The 21,000-nt window shown below is 52.4% G+C and overlaps 1 protein-coding gene across 3 annotated transcripts in view; it reads left to right on the top strand.

Annotated features, from left to right (window-relative positions):
* The window catches only part of Lrp5 (LDL receptor related protein 5), a 107,734-nt gene that overhangs the window by 34,519 nt on the left and 52,215 nt on the right, over window positions 1–21,000 (top strand). For 2 of the 3 annotated variants that reach the window (XM_076556276.1, XM_076556287.1), the window contains exons 3-5: window positions 5,703–5,900; window positions 7,935–8,131; window positions 9,620–9,751. In XM_076556276.1, the coding sequence (XP_076412391.1) occupies window positions 5,703–5,900; window positions 7,935–8,131; window positions 9,620–9,751 (527 nt within the window). Of the gene's footprint in view, window positions 1–5,702; window positions 5,901–7,934; window positions 8,132–9,619; window positions 9,752–20,354; window positions 20,481–21,000 lie in introns of those variants that run through there. The other variant, XM_076556296.1, reaches the window with a different exon arrangement.

Below are 21,000 nucleotides of genomic sequence, written 5' to 3'. Positions count from 1 at the left end.
TGTGCACTGTTGAGCATATACATCTGATTGAGTGTGTGATCGAGGACCTTTGGATGGGCATGTGTGTTTGTGAAGTGTGTATGCAGGTGTGTGTATCTGGTTCATACACACCAGAGGTAAGTGGGATTTTTTTTTTTTTTTGTCTGGGTGACAGTCTGAGACCTCTAGTCCCCCATAGTCTTCCCAGGAGGCGTCAGCCCTTATCCCAGGAGTCTCTGTGGCTGAGAGGGATTGGTCTGTGTGAGAGTCTGACAGAACAGGCTTAGGCTAGCACCTCATTCCTCAACAGGACCCCTGTTCTCTTGTCTCCTTCCCCTGCTTTCCCACTCCTTCTGGGACAGAATGTTCTAGCTCTTCCCAACCACGTTCACGAACACTGCCTGTTCTCCAGCTGTGTGTTTCTCCATTGCCCCAGTGCCCTGACGGGGTGCCGGTGGGGTGGGGGAGAATATGATACAGGCGCAGTTTGTCTGAGAGGAATGAGTGTCACGAGGAGAGGAAGGCAGGGTCAGGGAACAGGGCAGTGTTCAGGGCTTCTGGTTGTAGCCGTGGAGCTCAGGAAGGCCTCTTGTGCCTTTATTTTCCCTACTGTGGATGGAATCTAGGTCCTTACCTTACACATGCCAGATGTGTGCTCTCTATAACCAAGCCACATCTGCAGCCCTTTTCCTGTATCTCATTTGGAGACAGAATATCACTAGATTACCAAGGCTGACATTGAACTAACTAGCGCCGCCAGGCCTTGAACTTAGAATCTTCCTGCCTTTGTGTCTCGAACAGCTAGGATTATAGGTCTGTGTCACCAGCCCTGGCTTCTGAGTGCCTTTTAAGTAGAGACCTGAAGTGAGTGAAGGCAACAGCCATGTGATGTTTGGAAAAGGGGGAATGACCAGTGCAAAGGCCCTGGGGTAGAGAAGACTAGAGCCGTGGGAGGGGATAACTCAAGCTCAGGGGGCTCCCTTGGCTTTGGGTTGGGCCCGGCTCCCTCATAGCAGTTACAGATGGCAGTGGAGGACAGCGTCTTGGCCCAGGCACGGAGGGGGTTGGGGACAGAAAGTGTCTAGGGTTGGGGTCTATTCTGAAGGCAGGAACAGCTGGCAAGGGTGACATGGCACTGTGTTTGTGTCCCCATCTATACAGAGGTGTGGTGTGACCTCATCATGCCATATGAAAACAGCAAGGACAGTCATGGGTGGGTGACTGCTGCTGCTCTAACACACATAAATGACACCACATGTATGCAGTGTTCTTACCTCCTTCCTTTCGTGGGTCTGTGTATGTACCATGTACATGCTGTGCCTGCAGAGGCAAGAAGGCATTGGATCCCTGGAACTGGAATTATAGAGGGTTGTGAGCTGTCATGTGGGTGCTGGGAATTGAACCTGGGCAGTCTGTAGAAGAGCAGCCAATGTTGTAGCCACTGAGCCATCTCTCAGCACCTTATCCTTTTACCATGATCGTTGAAGGATATTTGACTGCACTAGGAAATGCTGGATTGGGTGGTGCTTCGTGCTTGTTTAGAGCCGCTAGGTGGGGCTGGAGAGATGGTTCAGAGGCCAAGAGCACTGGCTGCTCTTCCAGAGGTCCTGAGTTCAATTCCCAGAACCACATAGTGGCTCACAACCATCTGTAATGAGATCTGGTGCCCTCTTCTGGCCTGCAGGCATACATGCAGACAGAACACTGTACACATAATAAATAAATCTAAAAAAAAAAAAAAAAGTATTGGAGACGCTAGGTACTTGGTTGGGAACTCAGCGCCCTCCATTCTCACCCAGGCTGTGTGGCCTCTGTCACCTCAGCCTCTTTGACCCTGATCGTCCTTATTAGATGTTTGACTGGTCCGTTTGTGTGCTGGCTCCTGACCTCTCCCCTGGATGCCCTCCCCGGGGTCGCCTCGGTGGCTCCGCTCCAAGGTGGACCTCACCATTGCTGCCTGGACATCGCAAGCTTTCTAAGTGCATGTGTGAAAGCTGAGGGTACAGCTAGGAGTGGGAATCCTGAAAGGGGAGGAAAAGAGAAGCTTGGCTCCCCCTTCAGCTGTGGGAGTCTCTGCTCCGCCCTGTGCCCTCCTGGGATACGGTCCCCTCTGGAGCCTTCCTTAGACGAGGGGATCCTGCCCCAGCCACTGTTGAGAAGGATGGCTGTTGTCCAAATGCCCACCTCAGTGTGCACAGCCCAGGACCAGGTGGCCAGGAGTGCCAGAGAGGGCCACAGAGACGGCTCAGTGGTTATGACACTGGCTGCTCTTCTATAGATGGCCCAGGTTCAATTCCCAGCACCCACACGACAGCTCACAACCCTCTGTAATTCCAGTTCCAGGGGATCTAATGCCCTCTTCTGGCCTCTGTGGGCACCAGGCATGTACATGGTACACACACCCACACACCCACACACAAAAGGAAAGTAAAGAGATAAGAAAGCTGCATCCATTATATATATATATATATATATATATATATATATATATATATATATATATATATTTTTTTTTTTTTTTCAGTTTTCTGTGGTGCAGGAAGGGCATGTGTGTTACAGCAGCCTAGCCGTGGAGAAGCCTTGCTGCATATCAGGGTGGGGCTGCAGGGCTGCTGGGTCTCAGGGGAGAAATACAGCTTGTATTGCCTTGAGGCAACACCCCGGCGCTGCGGCCCTACACCGGGGCCTTGAATCAGGTCTGGGGAAGAAGATGGCCCTAGCTCTGCCAGCTCGCACCGCAACAGTGCTGGCACTGGTGTGGGCCCGTCCCCCACGGAGCCAGCTGCTCACCGCTTCCCCATTTAAGGAAACCTGTAGGCCTCAGGAACTGGGGGAAAATGTGGATTACTAACTTTGTTTTGCTACCTGGCCTCAGCTCTGGGCCATAGTACACCAGGTGGGAGTCAGAGAGGTTCACCTTCTCAGTGGGTGGCAAGGCCCTGGGCTAACTCCAGGCCTGTAGGAGAAGCACAGGGAGGGAAGCTAGGCCTCTGCTGAGGTGAGGCGGACCTGCCTCCAGATTGCCCAGGGAATCCATCCCAGTTCTGGCCCTGCCGATGCGGGATGAAAAATGCCCATGAAGCTTGGCCCTTCCCTGCATGCACATCCAGGTGTTGTCTGGAGCTGCCACTTGTGTGTTTGAGACAGGGCCACCTGCCAGCCTCCTAGCTGTCCCATGGGGCAGTAGGCTAGCTTTCGCTGCAGTTGGTGACACAGAGGATGGTGTAGGAGACACTGAAGATAGCCTGAGGGGTGCTTGGCCATTAAGCCAGGCAGAGAAGGGGACATTTATAGGGTCGGCTCCTGTGCCTGCCCTTCTGGGGGATTTCCTGACAGCCCTTTCAGAAGGGGGTGACGGTTCTGGCTCACATAGGACCCTTGCCGGGAAGACAGGTGGTGGCACAGCAATAAGGGGGCCCCTGGACAGCTGAACCCCCGAAGCTCTTGGAATGCCCATTATTGCAAGAGGACTGTTCCTCTCCCCAGATCTTTATAGCTCTGCCTCGCCTGGAACCCATGGCAATTCTCCTGTCTCAGACTTCCATGTCCAACTTGTAGAGACCCCAGGAGGGTGCCAGCTGAGCTCCTTCCTCATGCTCTAGGTCACACTGGTCCCTGGATCAGTTTGGGGTTGGTCTCCATGAATGATATTTCACCTCAGAAGAAATGGAGGACAAGATAGATATGTGGGGACTGGCCTGACACCAGAGGGAATGCGCAGACAAGAGAAGACTTGTGAGCCCTGGAACCTGGGATATACAGGAGTGTCACAGGGCTCCATCTTACGAGGGCTGTGGGTAGGAAGTGGGCTTCTAGAGGACACTCTGATGCTGCCCTCTTCTCCCTGCAGAGGGTTGGGCAGAACAAACTGTCTGCCACTTTTGAGTTTTATGACTCACCCATGGACTCCCAGGATGGGAACCTGTGTCCTCAGAGTTGATGTGGTTCTCCGTGGGCTCTGCCGTACAGTCATGTACACTGCAGTCCATGTACACACCCTCTGGTTATGTTCTCTGGGCACTGACTGGGTTGGGTCTGATCATCTTGGATGCTGGTGTCTGAGCACAACACACGTAAGGCCCTGTGTAGAGTGCAGCATCTTTCGGGTATATGACGTGGGCCCCTCACTGTGGGCCTCCTCCTCACAGACCCTCCTGGGGGTCACTCTGTTTCCACTGTGCATATCCACTGCAGCCTGTTTTGTTTTCTTGGGGGACCAGTTTCCTACATCCCAGGCAGGACCCAAGCTCAATGTGTAAGACAGGCTGGCTTTGAACCATATCTGTCTGTCTGTCTGTCTATCTTTTTTTTTATTTTGTTTGTTTGTTTCTTTTTTAAAGATTTTATTTATTATGTATACAGCATATATGACAGCCGGCCAGAAGAGGGCACCAGATCTCATTACAGATGGTTGTGAGCCATGTGGTTGCTGGGAATTGAACTCAGGACCTCTGGAAGAGCAGTCAGTGCTCTTAACTTCTGAGCCATCTCTCCAGCCCTCTATCTATCTATCTATCTATCTATCTATCTATCTATCTATCTATCTATCTATCTATCTAATATATTATATAATATATATATTTTAAAGGTTTCATTTATTTTTATCTTATGTTTACGAATGTTTTGCCTGTGTTTATGTAAGTGCGCCATGCGTGCATGTGTGTGTGTGTGTGGTGCACATTGAGTTCAGAAGACGATGTTAGATCCCTTGGAACTGGAGTTCAAGAGGCTGTGAACCTCCAGGTGGGTGCTGGGAACTGAACCTGCAAGAGCAGCCATGCTCTCAGCTGCTGCTGAACCATCTCTCAGCCCTTACATTTTTATATCTTTTTTTCCCTCTTTTTAGTCAAGACAGGATTTCTTTGTGTAGCTCAGCTCTCCTGGAACTCACTCTGTAGACCAGGCTGGCCTCAAATTCATAGAAATCTGTCTGCCTCTGCCTCCCAAGTGCTGGGATTAAATGCGTGTGCCACCCTCCCTGGCACATTTTATATTTTTAAGTTTGTATTTCTTGGGGCTGGAGACATGGCTCAGTACGTCTTTTCTTGAGGATCTCAGTTTGGTTTTTAGCACCCACTTTGAGCAGTTTACAACCAGCTATAACTCCAGCTCCAGGAGATCCAACACCTTCTTCTAGACCCCACAGATACTGGCACACTCACCCCTTATACACACACACACACACACACACACACACACACACACCTGAAAATAAAATAAATAAATAAAATCTGGGCATGGTGGCACATGTTTGTAATCTTAGCTCTTGGGAGGTGGAGGAAGCAGTGGGATCAGGAGTTTGAGGCCACCCTTGTATATAGGAGATGGAAGTGGTGGTGTGGTGGTGGAGGTGGAGGTGGTGGTGGTGTGGTGGAGGTGATGGAGGAGGTGGTGTGAGGAGGTGGTGATGTGTGGTAGAGGTAATATGGTATGCTGGAGGTGATGGAGGTGATGGAGGAGGTGGTGTGATGGAGGTGGTAGAGGTGATATGGTATGCTGGAGGTGATGGAGGTGGAGGTGATGGAGGTGGAGATGGTAGTGTGCTCCTGTTACAAGCATTTCAAGCATGAAATCCCTTAACCTTTAAAAACCTAAAGTTCTGGTCCCTCAAACCGTAATCTCTGGCTAGTTCTCATAGGTCTGATGGGTGAGCTTTTCAGGCCTGTTAGAGGTTGGGACCAATCCTCAGGTCTGTTTGTGTCTCTTTACCCTCGCCTCATTAGGTACATGTACTGGACTGACTGGGGGGAAGCACCCCGAATCGAGCGGGCAGGGATGGATGGCAGTACCCGGAAGATCATTGTGGACTCTGAAATTTACTGGCCCAATGGGCTGACCATCGACCTGGAGGAAGAAAAGCTGTACTGGGCTGACGCCAAGCTCAGCTTCATCCACCGTGCCAACCTGGACGGCTCCTTCCGGTGAGTGCCCTGCAGCCGAGGTGCCCTCCCCACTCCACCCTGTTGCCCCAGGGAACTGAGGCTCCTGAACTCAGGCCTTCGACTCTTACCACGGGCTCTTAGCAAGGATTGCTTGGTGACTTTGGAATAGAGCACAGGTACCACACCCGGCGTCCCAGCTAATGTGACTGTTTCCACGGCACTGTGTTGAAAACTCCTCCCAAACCGGGTAGAAGGGAACAGATGTAGCACTCCGAGATGGTTGACTGTGCAAGTATGACTACTGAGCTCAATCTCAATCCCAGGAACCCACATGGTGGAAGTAGAGAAGGTTGTCCTCTGACCTCCACGCAGATGCTGCGGCGTTCATGTATCTGCCCATACACACACCAAACACAGTAATTAAAAAATAGAGAGTACACCTGACCCATATCTGTGCCTAGGTTTGCTGTGAAGCGAGTGAGAAAATCTCAGTGTTCAGGGGCCGGAGCTGTGGCTCAGTGGTTGCCAGCACGCATGCTGGGAAGCCTCTCTACCACCCTCTCTGGCCACCTTGGGCAGCTTCATCAGATGCACATCCCTGCACACAGATACACACACACACATGTACATAGAAATCAAATCTTAAAAACAAAAGCTCAGTGTTCAGATTGTTTTGGATTTTAGAGTTGCCCGTCAGGGTTGGGCCTGGATGGGGCTGGGACGTTCACTGGTGCCTCTGCCCTGCCTCTGCCCTAGTCTCTCCCGGGCACCAGGGGCTGTGTGATGATCTATCACTGTATCTCCAGTCTTGCTAGAGAGCTGTGCACACAGTAGGTGCTTGATCAGTGGAGGGGGCAGGTGGATGAATAAGGAGGCCACTTTTCCTGCTTGATGATGGCTGTTGGAACTTTCTGGCCTGCTCGTTGTAGCCCTGTGTCCTCGTTACACTCGAGACTCAACTGTGACCTTTGTGTCCGGTGAGGGGTAGTTTACTCCGTGACTGAATATTACTTGCTGAGTTGACGAAAAGTCTTGGACTCCTCCTGAGAGGGTCAATCTGGTCTTTGCACGGGAGGAGCTCCTGGCCTGTGGGCACAGGAGCTGGTGCTGAGAGGACATCTGAAGGCTTGAGTGAGACTGGCAAGGCCAATGTGCCATCCCTGTCGGGATGATGTGAAGTCCCGTGTCCTGTCATCTTCAGGGTAGGGGTGGGAATACACATAGTTGGCCAGGTCAGGGCCTGGTCTGAGAGTTGGAAATGAGGCCAGTCTGGGGACACTGGACTGTGGGAGCAAGTGATCCCAGCATGACCAAGACTGTCCCAGAGTCTGGAAAGCTGCTGACCTGGGAGCCTTGGGCAAGGGTTCATGGCATGAGAGTGGCAGTTAATATAATGGTGATATTGGTGACATTTCCATAGCATCAGTCATGCCCAGGGACATTTACCAGTTCATTTAATGTTCACAGCAACCCCAAACCACCTCCTGTATGATGATGACAGCAAGTTCCCAAGGCCACACAGCTGGCCAGAGCCCGCTGCAGCAGGGATGGTCGTTAAGCAAGCCCAGGTTGCTGGCTGTGTGCAATTCCACTTCTATTACCACTCTTCAGAATCTCGTTAAACAGGATGTCCACTGTGTGGGACGTTCTGAGCACAAGGCACTGAAGGTGTCTCCCTGCTGTTGATACGGCTCTCGGACGGAGCACGTCTGGCTGAATTAGCATGAAGCGGTTTGCTCATCAGGGCTGGGGACCCAGGGTTTCAGGAGCTGTTTGTCTCCAGGTGCAGTGCATGCTTCTCTCTTATGCAGGGGGCACTTTGTTCCTTTGTCCAGGGACATGAATGTTTTTGTCACAGGCACGGGAGGCTGGCCAGGTGTGGGCAGTACCCATGCACACCTGGAAGGGCTGACAGGAGTGGCCCAAGTAGGGTCTGCTCACGGCTGTTTTCCTTTGATCTGACGAGACATAGTGCGGTCTGTGGTGGCCCAGGGGCCTCCAGAATGGGGCAGAGTTGGTCTATGAGGTCTCCTGACCACTCTGCCCCCTTTTTTTTCCCCTTCTCTGCTGCAGGCAGAAGGTGGTAGAGGGCAGCCTCACTCACCCCTTTGCCCTGACGCTCTCCGGGGACACACTCTACTGGACGGACTGGCAGACCCGCTCCATCCACGCCTGCAATAAGTGGACAGGGGAGAAGAGGAAGGAGATCCTCAGTGCCCTCTACTCACCCATGGACATTCAGGTGCTGAGCCAGGAGCGGCAGCCTCCCTGTAAGTGTGAGCAGGCACTGGGGGATGGGGTGGGTGGGGCTCGGGATAGGCAGGAGGTGCAGGCATAACAGGGCAGGGCTGGCAGGTGGGACAGGAGGTAGATGGGCGGGGCCTAGCCCGGATGTGGGGCTCGGCCAGGTCATTGGGGCAGCATAGGGTCAAGCAGTGGGGTGTAATGAGGCTGAGTGGGTTCAAGCAGTGCAGTTGGGAGCAGGTGGACACAAGTGAGCAGAGACCTCCACCTGACCAGACCAGACCTCTGTCCAGCAGAAGCATCGGTGCAGGGGGCCACCTCTCCATGCTGACCTAGACGGAGGAATGTGTGTATGTGTGTGCATGTGTGTTTACACGTGTGCACATGTATGGTGCGTCTTCCCGTGACAGTCCGGGCAGGCTAGTGTGGCGGACGGGTCCCCTCTAGAGCTGTTCTGTGCTTTCTAGAGCAGGTGGTGCCGTTTGGGAAGACCTGGTGGAGTCCTAATGTGTGGAATTCTTGTTTGGAGTTGTTGGTTCTCAGTCTGGGGTCCTAGATGGTAGAGTCTTAGCAGAAGTCGCTGATGGTGATGCTGAGCTTCTGTGATAGATTAGAGGTTGGGTGGGAGATGAGAAGGGCCTGTTCTAAGCTCACCCAGTTGCACAGGGACCAGAGATCCGTATTTCTGACCACACTTTATAGAAGGCTTGAACTTAGGGCTTAGAACTCAAGCCAGGAAAGCATCAGTTAGTGTAGGATGAGGGGAAGGTGGTCTCTCGCTGGTCTGGGCAAGAGTACCATGCTTCTTGGACCCTTCTACCTTGGAGCAGCCCGCGGTTCACTCCCAGTTGTGGGAGAGCAAAGGTGCACAGCAGGAGCCCATTGCAGTCGGTAGTGTTCAGTGGCGCTGAGCTCCGCTTCCTCAGGAGGAGGAGGAGGGTCTAGAGACCTTGGTTAGAACCAGCTGTGCATTGACCAGAGCAGGGCCTGGGTATGGTCACCCGGGGTGGATGGAGCAGATCCAGATCTCCTGGATGGAGAGTCCAGGCAGATCAAAGAGACAAGTGCTCAGGAGTCCACTGACCCCGGTTCCTAGGGATTGCCACACGAGCAGGTCTTGAGGATTTCTGTGGAAACATGGTGGGCGACTTTCTTGGGAAGTAGCCTTTGAAAGTTTGTCTTCTTGTAGGGGGAGCTCTGGGTGGGGCAAACTTCCCTCCAGGGGCAGGTCAGGTCTGGGGTGGTTTCTGAGAAGCTACTGGACAGCTGGCGAGGATGAAGGCCCTGCGTGTGGGTGGTCAGTGGTGAGTTAGGAATAGGGGGGCCTGTGGGGAGGGGTCCTGATCACGAGAGCGTGCCGTGGTGTTGGGCTGGAGGGACACCTGAGAGCTGTCCTGCAAGACTGGCGAGGAAGTGGTGGGATGCCAGCTCATTCGGAAGTGAATGGCAGGGCTGCGGTGGGGATCGTGTGTGTCGCACTGCAACTCTCTTTTATTCCGTCCTGTTTCCACCAGTCCACACTCGATGTGAGGAGGACAATGGTGGCTGCTCCCACCTGTGCCTGCTGTCCCCGAGGGAGCCTTTCTACTCGTGCGCCTGCCCTACTGGTGTGCAGTTGCAAGACAATGGCAAGACGTGTAAGGCAGGTGAGCTGGATGGAGCACTGGTACCGCTGGGGCCCGACCTGGGGTGGGGGGGCTGCCACGGGCTTGGGTGTCCCCAGCGTGGATATGGTGGCCTCTTCACAAGGGTCTGCTTGCTTTATCGAAGACCTGAGCGTTGCTGCCTCTGGGGCTGGGGTTCATGGTCAGCTCTGGGCTGTGTTTACTGAGGGGGCAGCTCTTTGGGGGTCTTGTGTCTCTCATACAAACAAACAAACAAACAAACAAACAAACAAACAAAAAACCATGTCCTGCCTTAGTAGTGCCCTCAGAGTGCTGAGCATGTCAGTGTATGGTCAGACCCTCAAGGTTTGCTGTCCTGAGTTTTCAACCAAAAGCTATGAACTGTAAACATGAAAAGATGGCAGCATCAGTGGCCGCCGCTCAGGGTGCGAGCCTGCAGCGTGGCGCCTGGCCGCGTTCTCCCCTTCCGGACCGTTTTTTGTCCGCTAAGAGCACCGTATCCACCACGGGCATTACAAGTGCAGACATGGGATTTGGCCTGGCTTTCCTGCATCGTGGTTGTTTATTTTTCTTCTTGTGGCCCATTGTCCTGACTCTTCCCTCCCCATTAACGCCCATGTGCAAATGTGGGTCCCAGATCAGCCGAACTGAATGTTTTCTTTCTGACTCAGAGAGCCGGTTTTCCTCTCTTTTAAATATATATTTTTCTTCTTTTCTTTTCTTTTTTTGAGATTATAACTAATTACATCATTTTCCCCTTCCCTTTCCTCCCTCTAAACCCTTCCATATTCCACTTCTTTCTCTCTCTCACATTCATGGCTTCTTTTTCATTAATTGTTGTTAACATGCACATATATGTGTATGTGTGTATATATATACATACACACATGTCTAACGCATACACACATATACACATACACATACATATATTCTTAATATAACTCGTTCAGTCTGTATAGTGTTACTTTATACAGTAAAGTATGAAATGTAAACTTGGGCTGATCATTTTGTATGGGATAACCAATGGTGCGTTCTTCCCGCTTTTCCTGATCTCAGTGTCCTTATTGCCTGTCGTGCTTTGTGTAAGGCTGAGGCCTCATGCCCTTTCTCCTGTCCTCTAGCATGTCTGTTGTTGTCCTTTTTTAAGACAGGGGCTCATTATGGAGCCCTGGCTACCCCGGAACTTGTTATATAAACCAGGCTGGCCTCGAATTCATGGAAATCTGCCTGCTTCTGCTTCCCGAGTGCTGGGATTAAAGGCTTGTGCCACCATGTACACGGATTCCCCTCTGATTCACACACCTGCTACCTTTTGGCTTAGGCCTTAGTCTATAACATTTGCTCCTTCGGGCGGGGCTCCTGCTGTCATTATCCTCCAGTGAGCAGCATTCTCATCTCCAGGAAATGTATTTCCTGCTGTGGTGCCTCATTTAGCCCCTTCTGGTACCGTACTCAGAGGATGTTGCCCGGCCTTGGGGATGAGTCGGGGATCGGAAGGATAGTTCTCTGGGTTGATACTGGGTCTTGTCCCATGACAGGGGAGGAAAGCAGCCATCCTGAGGCTGGTCCCCCCTTTTTTTCTTCTCAGACAGAGCCTGCTTCCTGCACCATTGCCCCACACCACAGGGAAAGGCAGGGGAGGCAGCCGCCTGCCACCACACCTGGTCCAAGCAGCTTCCTAGAAGCTGTTTCCTGGTGTTGGCATGTATGGATGCAGGGATGTCCTCGATCGGCTCTAGCTGCTGTCCAGGCACAGGGTGTGACTCTGAGGTTTCCTGGTCCCTGCTGTGTGCTCTGCAGTGTGGGACTCAGACTGTAGCTACTGCTGGGGTGGGAGATCAGGATGAGCAGCTGGCCCTGCCCTTCCTGTGGGAGCCAGGTTCCTCGATGACTCAGTGTCCAGAGGTCACATTTGCTGCTTTCCTAAGAATTTTGTCTCCACTAGAGGTGAAAGGCACTCCTAGAAGACTGTTGGAAATGCCAGGCACAAAGGAGAAAAACATTTTGTGTCCCTCAGAGACCTACTCAGGTGGGAATATGTGACAGGCTGAGGGCATCCTGGAGTTGGTGTGGACTTGTATGCTAAATCCAGATTTTTCCACTTTGGTTGCAGATGCCCTGACTAGGGTATACTGTTAAAAGGAGGAAGATGATGCCAGGCTATGGTAGCACACATTCGGGAGACAAAGATCTCTGTGAGTTGGAGGCCAGCTTGGTCTACAGAGTGAGCTCCAGGACAGCCAAAGCTACACAGAGAAACCCTGTCTCAAAAAAAAAACCAAAAACAAAAACAAAAAAAACAAAAACAAAAAAAAAAGAGGAGGGAGATGTTTCTGGATGAGATAAAAAGCATGTGTCCTTGTTCGGTTTCTACTGCTGCGATCAACACCACGATGACCAAACACAGTTTAGGGAGGAAAGGGTTATCTGTCCCACAGGTCACAGTGTCACAGTCTGTCATGAAGTGGAGGAAGTCAGGGTGGGAACTTAAGTGAGGAACCAAAGCAGAGGCTCTGGGAGAACCCTGCTTCCTGCTTGCTTGCTCAGCCTGCTTTCTTAGTAACTGAGGACCACCTGCCCCGGGATGGAACCACCCACAGCAATCACTAGTCAAGAAAACACCCCGTAAACATGCCTCAGATGGAAGCATTCTCTTTTCCTCTTAAAATCTTATGCTTCCCAGCACTTGGGAGGCAGAGCCAGGCGGATCTCTGTGAGTTCAAGGCCAGCCTGGTCTACAGAGTGAGATCTAGGACAGGCTTCAAAGCTACATAGAGAAACCCTGTCTCGGAAAAAAAAAAATGCTGGGTGGTGGTGGTGCACGCCTTTGATCCCAGCATTCGGGAGGCAGAGACAGGCAGATCTCTGAGTTCCAGGCTACCCTGGTCTACAGAGCAAGTTCCAGGACAGCCAGGGCTACACAGAGAAACCCTGTCTCGAGAAACCAAACCAAACCAAACCAAACCAAACCAAATCTTATTTATGTTTTGAGAATTTCTTAGGTCTTCCCTACCTTCCTCCCCATCCAACTGCATATTCTTTCTCTCTCTCAAAAAAAACCCAACAAAACAAGGCACACACAAAATAAACTGGAGCCCAGTTTGTGTTGGACAACTCCTCCTGATTATGGGGCCTACACCGGAGTCTGGTTGCCTAAGTGTCACGCCACTGAGGAAAACTGACTTACCTCTCTCTCAGAAGCTATCAGTTGCAAAGAGCCTCTTGACTAGGGGCAGGACTTCATGCCACCTCCTCCCCCAATCTGCTCGGGGATTTTGTCTGACTTGAACTTGTGCGTGCTGTCAGCCTCTGTGAGTTCATGTGAGCACCTGACCTGCTCTGTCTGGAAAACGCCATTCCCACCACCTCGGGCTCTTGCAGTCTTTCGCCTCCTCTTCCGCGCTGATCTTTGAGGGGAGGGGTGTGGAAAAGACATTCAGTTTAGGGCTAATCGCACCAATGTTGGAGGTATTTTTCTCAGTTGAGTCCCCTTCTCCCAGGGTCACCCTAAGGAGTACAGGGTGTGCCCAGAGTTTTGTATGAGAATAGAACTAAGGGTCCACTCTTTTCTTAGTAATTCCCAGCCTTGCCTCCTTCAGGACTTCCTCTCTGTCCTGGATCCCTTGGGCTGTTCCTAGGCTGCTAGGTGGGGAAAGAATAAAGAACCCAGAATTAGGCTGGGGATGTAGCTCTTGGTAGATTGCTTGCCAATCATGCACGAAGGCACCATACAAATCAGGTGTGTTGGTAGTGGTACACATCACACTAGCACCCAGGAGGTGGAGGCAGGGGGATCAAAAGTTCAAGGTCATCCTTGGCTACATGGCAAATTGAAGATTAGCCTGGACTATATGAGATCCTGTCTCAAAAAAGAAAACAAACAACAGAATTAAGGGCTTGTTCCCAAGATGTAGTCTACAAATTTCAGGTGCTTCTGAAATATTTTTTAATGTGTCATGTTCCTGAGGAATCTGGAGATCTGGGAGAATGGGTTCTGTCCCTGAGGAGCCTAGGGTCTTCTTGGAGGACCTACTGACACAACCCCATGCCTCTGAGCCTGAGAGACAAACTTTAGTGTGGTTGGGATCTTAGACCACAAAGGATGACAAGCCATGGCCTGTCATCCATGCACTGTGTTCTTTGCAGGCTGTGAGCATCCTTTGATGTGCATAGCTTTACACATTGCAGGGTGTGGTGCTATGTAGAGTGCTATGTACAGATTTTGCCTGTTGAGATGCCCTGTTTACTGATTGCAAAAACAGAAGATATGACTGGTATGGGAAGGTGAAGCAATGAGACCGGTAAATCCTGTCATCTTCTCTTCTTTGGTGGTGTGACCTTGAGGTTCTGGTGGTCAGAGGCTTCCTGCAGGTGTCTCAGCAGTGGGAGGTCAGTGGTGGCTGGAAGGGCATGATGGTGCCTATGGGTTTCTACCAGCACCTGGGGAATCATCACAATGTCAGGTGGAGAAGGGAACTCAGAGTTGGGAGTGGCCAGCTTCCTAGGGATCTCCTCATGACTGTGGCATCTGTGAAATCTCAAAGTCTTTTCCATTTGAGGCCACATGGAAAGACCTGGTCTACAGTGGGCTGTGTGGGAAAGTAGATGAGCAGCTAGCCATGCCCAAAGGACAGATCTGTAGGGAACCAGGAATGGAGATGTGGAGAAAGGCTTTCCCCAAGGGAGCACTGGAAGTGATGGGCATGTAGAACATCTTGCTCTGAAACTAGGAACCTAGTACAGATTCTTCCTGGTGGTGAGGAAACGCATTAGCCACCTTAGAGCATCTGAATTCCAGCCTCTCCTAGCCATCATATTAGGCTTTAGTCCGTGGCCTGGCTGCTTTCTTTGAGAGGTACTCAGCCTCCCCATGCTCCAGTGTCATCTGCAGGAAGGGAGCAGTGGCCGCACTCCATGGAGCGCTGGAATAACTGCTGCTCAGCAGAAGGGACTGGACTTGAATTGGAACTAGAACTGGGAACCAGGCAGGCACTGATTTGAGTCCAAGAGAACAATTCTTCCCAGAATGTCTGGAGTCAAGTAGATGCCAAGGTTAGGTGGTAACAGGGCTGGAGAGGTCTCACTGAGTGGACAGACAGGCTGGTGACCTGGTACAAAAGTGGGTGTCCATCCTGGGGATTCTGAATGTGCATGGCTCCTATTCTGTGGACTCAAGGCCAGTGTTGATCTTGGGAGGATGCAGGGGCCTGGCTGTCACTGGACTCCTGTGACACATATGTTACTACAGGCCTGATGGAGAGGGGATAGTGTGTGGCTGAAGGTGCTCCTCCAGGTGGACTCACCGTAGGTGGGAGCCGCTGCCGTAGTTCCGCACCCCTCCCAGTTTGTTGTCAGAGCTCCAGGCATGAGTGCTGAATTCCTGGACTTCACTTTCTGGAGCTGGGGATGGGAGAGCCCTGCATTTTCCTGAGTTTGAGCAAATGAAAGTCAGTCCAGAGTCTCCCTTGAAGTAGGGCCTGCGATGGGAGCTCTGTCAGGACCCCACTTAATGGGAGAGTGGGAAATGCCCGTAAAAAACTGGGGGCAGAAGGGACAGATGCTTGTGTAGCCCCCTAGTGGAGTGGTGTCCCTCACGACCCTGAGGCGAGGTGAAGAGAGCAGAGTGTCCCCTTTGGCGTGGCTGGAGAGTGAGTGAGAAGCATGTCTGACATTGAGTGTTTTCCTCTGTCACTTCCTACCTTATTTATGAGGCAGGGTTTCTCATCTGAGTGCAAAGCTTGATGATCCAGCCACTCTAGGTAGCTAGCTTGGTCTGCCTCCTAAGTTTTGGGGCCACCACATCTGCCTGATATTTACATGGGTGCTGCAGATCTAAACTCGGTTCTCACACGGAACAAGGCACCCACTGGGCCATCTCCTCAGCTCCATGAAGCTTTTTCTTAAAGATAGGATCTTTCTGTGTAGCCTAGGCTAGCCTGAAACCCAGTATGTAGCCCAGGCTGGCCTCAAATTCATTTCTCCTAGTACTGCTTCTCAAGAACTGGGATTACAGGCATGTGCCATCATGTTAAAAAAACAAAAAACAAAACCCCCCAAAAACCTCTCACATTGCTTGGGTGAGCACAGACTGCACACCCGTCCTTTGAGCTCACGAGCATTTGGGTCTAAGTGGCCTTTGCCTTTGGGGTCTCTGCTTCCTGTCCTCCAGCTCTTCTGAGGTGGCTGCAGTGAGACCAGCCGAGGATGTTACAGCAAGTAGTCTGCTTCCTCCCAGCTCCGCTGGGGCTCTGTGTGGCCTGGGGTGGCTGTGTTGTGGATTTCCCCCATCGGGGTGATTCTCAACTCTAGGAAGCTGGAGGCTGAGAGCCCTGTGTGTTTGGCCTGGGCCAGCCTCCCTCCCTGCCCCCTCTGAGGCAGCCTCCACAAGCAGATGGCTTTGGTTTCTCCCATGTTTTTCCAATTATGTGGAATGGGCTAAAAACAGCAGTAGCAGGGGCCTTCTTTGGGAGTCGCCCCTGCTGACTCTCCCCGAAGCCCGCAGCTCCCTCGCCGTCAGTGTCGGGGCATCCCGCTCTTTGTGGACCCCTGGCCCTGATAGTCTTGACTTTTGTCACCCAGGCTTTGGGGCAGTCACTTAACCACACTCCTGCTGCTTAGGGTCACGATTCACCAAGCCAGAGGACCCTGTGACCGGACAGAGCTGGCTGCAGGACCTGCTGCCGTGGCTCCCCTGGACAAGGCCTAGCAAGCAACAGCCAGGAGGAGCCTAGATTTGGGTGTTCACCCCCCTGCTGCACCTCTCTAGACACAGTCTTAACATATGTTTGACTGTCAGGAACAGGAGCAAAAAGAAGGTGGGCGGAGGCTGCCGGAAGAACAGAGGGCCTCACTGTTGGGTCCCTTGGGTAGGTGGAACAACTGGAGCTACTTTGACTAACCCTCATGTCTGTCCATCCGTCCGTCCGTCCGTCCATGCATCCATCCACCCACCCAGGCAGATTAGCCAGATGGGCAGGCAGCCCTCAGCCAGGGCCAAGAATAATGGGCGTGTTTGTTCCCAGCGTCTGGCTGGCTAGTCACTTATCAGGGAAGTAGGTCAAAGGGGAAAGAAAGGAGGCCCTGTGGGGAGTCTGCTCTGTAGCCTTGATTGGCATTGACTTTGCGGACAGAAGGCAGCTGCTGTTCTCAACCATGGACTGTGAATTTTTAATAGCAAGGAAATTGGGTTGCACAGTCCTGGAGACCGAGTGGCAAGCCTGCGTGCTGTCGTGGTGTGTTTCTGTGTGACCAGGTGTAACTGCCTCTGTCCGAGGCACACACTTCTGAGGATCCCGTGGGATCAGCTCTGACAGCTGATACGTTTGTGTAACTGCCACCCAGCTAGAGAGGATTTTCATCACCCAGAGAAGGCCCTAAGCAAGGCCCCTGCCCCTCATCTCACTGTGATTTCTTTATTTTGTGTGTCTGAGTGCTTTGCTTGCGTGCATGTCTGTGTACCACATGTGTGCCTGGTGCCTATGGAAGTGGCAAGCCTCCATGTGGTTGTTGGGGATCAAACCCAGGTCCTAGGCAAGAAAACAAGTGCTCTTACCCACCGGGCTAACTCTCCAGCCCCTTCACCTCAACCGTGAGGCAGGTGCCTTTCTTAGAAAGGAAAACTTTCCCTGGGGGTCAGGGCACAGCTGGCACAGGGCCAGCTACCACTTGGCACTTCCTGGCTGTGGTGAACAGTGTGACAGACTGACGTGTGCCACGATCACCACTGCTTCAGTCTGTCTCCCGTCCCCTCTGTCCTGTAGCCCAGGGCCAGGCTAGAGCTGGGGTCTACTTTCCCAGGGTCCTTCTGGTGCACTCCTTGTCTTTGGAGGGGAGTTCTGGGTTTGTGGGGCCCTGTCAGACTCTACCCTAGGCTCTCAGAGAGCACCAGTCCCTCCTGCTTTCTCTGGGCATGAGACACCCTGATCTCCAGCACTTAGAAGGAACCTTGCCTTAGCCGGGCGGGCGGTGGTGGCGCACGCCTTTAATCCCAGCACTCGGGAGGCAGAGGCAGGCGGATCTCTGTGAGTTCGAGGCCAGCCTGGTCTAAAAAAAAAAGGAAGGAACCTTGCCAGGCCCAAAGTACTCAGCTGACGCTTGGGCCTCCTGCTTGTCTGCAGAGAAGTGTGTAGGTTCCAGGTCCTTCTGGCCATGCTGCCTCCGGACCTCACTTCCGGTGCCTGGTTAGCCATTGCTCCAGGCTTCCCTTCTGAGACCTGCTTTGATGCTCGGTCTCCTTGGCTCCACTCTAGGCCCTGTGAGGGAGGGCATGTGCCTGAGGTGAAGGAGGTTGGATTCAGCTCCCTCACTTCTAGCTTCCTGCTGGACCAGGGTCAGGGCCTAGGAACTGGTATGCTTTGTTAAGTGTGGTGGTGAGAGCTGAGGTTCTCTCGTTATCCCTGGGGTCTCCAGCAACCAGCTGGGGTGCATCATGGGCCTTCTCTTGTCCTCTCTGTCCCACTCTCAGGAACATGGTGGGTGTTGGAGTGTATGGGTTCTGGCCTCAATTCTTTCTCCGTGGCTGTGAAGTCTCAGTTCTTTGTGCTTTATCTGCTTGGGAATGTCACCTGAGAACTCTCCTCCGAACTTGTAAGCTGTATTTTATTTTATATATTTTAGTTTTATGAGATCAGGCTGAGCTTAAACTTGTGATGATTTTTCTGCCTCTACCTCCCAAGAGCTAGGATTGCAGGTGTGTACTACCATGGTTTCTTTGAACCATGTGGGCAGCTGATAGTCAACTTTGAAAAAATGGTGCTTTCATATAGCTTCAGTGTATTCGATTATTTGGACTCTGGCCAGCCACCGAGGGATGGCAGTAGTAGTGTATCCCCAGGGTGGAGAGCACTGCCACGGCACAGCTCTCACTCACTCAGCCTTGTCTTCACTCACTCCTACGGGAGCTGCTTGGGCAATCTTGGGTCTGGCTCTGCTTCCCCGTGGGGGACTCTGCACAGGAGTGAGTGCATGCTCACACTGCAGATGGGACTAGGCTTCTGTCCACCCTGCTCCTGGAGCTCTGGCTACGGCTTCATGAACAGCTGTGCCCTCAGCTCAGGAGACTCTGAAGGAAGCCGCAGGACAGCATGTGACCCACAGTAAAAATAACTATCGCTGGGGCTAGAGGTTAAGCACATGGAGTGCTCTTTGGGGAGGACCTGAGTTCAGTTCCCAGCACCCATGTCTGGCAGCTCTAAACAGCCTTTAGCTCCAGGTCTAGGACATCTGATGCTGTTCTGACTTGTGGGCAACTGCACGCACTCATGCGCTCTCTCTCTCTCTCTCTCTCTCTCTCTCTCTCTCTCTCTCTCTCTCTTTCACACACACACACACACACACACACACACACACACACACACACACACACCAAAACTAAAAAGGAAAAGAGGGCTACTGTGTATAGAACACCTACTGTTCTAGACCCAGAGAGCCTGGCTGTTTTGGAAGAACTGAGCCTTGTCCCTGGAGCAGTGTGCATTAGACACTTTCCCGACAAAAGCAGCTTAAAGAAGGGATTGTTTTGGTTCACGGTTGGTGAGCACAGTCCATCATGGCGGGAAGGAGTGGTCGAGAGGCTGTGAGGCCACTGGCCACATTGCAGTCAGGAAGCAGGGAGAGGTGAGTGCTGGAGCTTCACATGCTTTCTGAGACCCCAGCTCGTGGGATGCTGCTGCCCACACTCAGGGTGGGTCATCTTAGCTAAACCTCGCTGGAAACACTCACAGCACACCCAGAGGTGTGTCTCCCAGGTGATTCAAAACCTGTCAAGCTGACCGTGAAGAGCGTTGCATGGTGAGGTGTGCCCTTCTGCAGCTAACTCACCAAATGTTTTATAGTTTCCCTTCCCTCTGCCCCAGCCTTTAATTTGCTTAGGGAAGCCATACTTTATGTGTCACCTCTGGCCTTCATAAGGGTCTCCAGGGGGAATGTTATTGCCACAGGGATTGGGGGTAGGGAGGACTGTTGGGATGAAATCAGGCATCTCTCCAGCTTTGAGGAGGGGACTGTTTCCACTTGAGTCTCAGGTCAACTAGCTTGTTCAGTGCTGTTCAGTAGAGAATGTGATTGGGCACTGACCTGGGGGCTGTTTTCCTTGGAGCTTATGGTGAGCACTGGACAATACTGCTGGCGTGAGGAACCGCTTAGTGGCCGGAGGGTCATGGTAGAGAGGGAAAGCAGACATATAGCTGAGAACCAGTGAGGAACTGTCACTGGGAAATGGAGGAGGAAGGGGCACACCTGCAAGAGGCCTAAGATTGGCTTTGACTTGTCCCTCTCTGGCCACTCTGTGCTCCTGGGCAGCAAGTGACTTAGTCCAGAACGGTGCACTCAGCCCAGAACTCAGGCCTGGTGTCTGCTGGGCCATCCCCGATGAGCTAAGACTTCCTGTGCCTGCTTATTGTGCTCCTTAGGGTGAGCCAGGCAGGCAGGCAGTCACTTGGGACTTGGGTTATGAGCAGAGCCCAAGACAGGCCTGGCCATTTCCTTTGGGCCTGTGACCCTGTGGTCATTAGGCGGGGTTTCCCAGGCCAAGGTACTGGGCTGCGGTCTTGGCATTTGTCTAACCACTTACCCCCCAGGGGGCAGTGGAGAAACTTAATCAATTGCTAAAAAAACAAAGAGTCTGGCCACCCGCCAGTTGGGAAGCCACAGGGCCAGGCTGTTTGCGGCCTTTCAGACAGCAGAGTGAAGGGAAACCTGCCCGCCCTCCCAGCTGCCCTCCCAGCTGCCCACGCAGCTTCAGGCCTAGGAGGTAAGGGAGAAGCAGGCCATGCCTGCTGTGAGGGCAGCCGAGGAGACCAGGACAGGAGTCACGGGGACAGACAAGGACTGGATCTCCGCTGTCCTCCGAGCTCAGCTTTCTATCTTGATGAGAAAGAAGTTGGCAGGCGGCAGGGCAGAGCCACGGGGGTCATGGGTACCTCCCAGACTCTGTGGAGCCTCCCTGAGGGGCCAGGGCCCTTCAGGGGCGGCCTGTGACCTTGGGTTTGTGGTGGACTGTGTGGGAGGGTTGGTTGTGAGGTGGCCGGGGTTCTGCCTGGGGACCTGCATTCTCTTTTGTATTGGGTTTTGCATCGCCAAGATGGATGATGATTTTGCTTGTTGTAGAGAGAGAAAACCTTGTCTTGGGGATAAATTAGCTTTTCAGTTCCCACATATCTGGTAAGTTGCCCGTGGACCTACTCCCAGACTTCAGCAAAGGCCACCGACGACCATGGGGCTACATTTCTAGGTTGTGGCTGTGATTTTTGGCCTCATCTTGCCTTTGACCT

This window comes from Peromyscus maniculatus, chromosome 1, assembly GCF_049852395.1.
Source record: "Peromyscus maniculatus bairdii isolate BWxNUB_F1_BW_parent chromosome 1, HU_Pman_BW_mat_3.1, whole genome shotgun sequence".
Lineage (NCBI taxonomy): Eukaryota > Metazoa > Chordata > Mammalia > Rodentia > Cricetidae > Peromyscus > Peromyscus maniculatus.
This window is presented reverse-complemented; position numbering and strand designations above follow the sequence as displayed.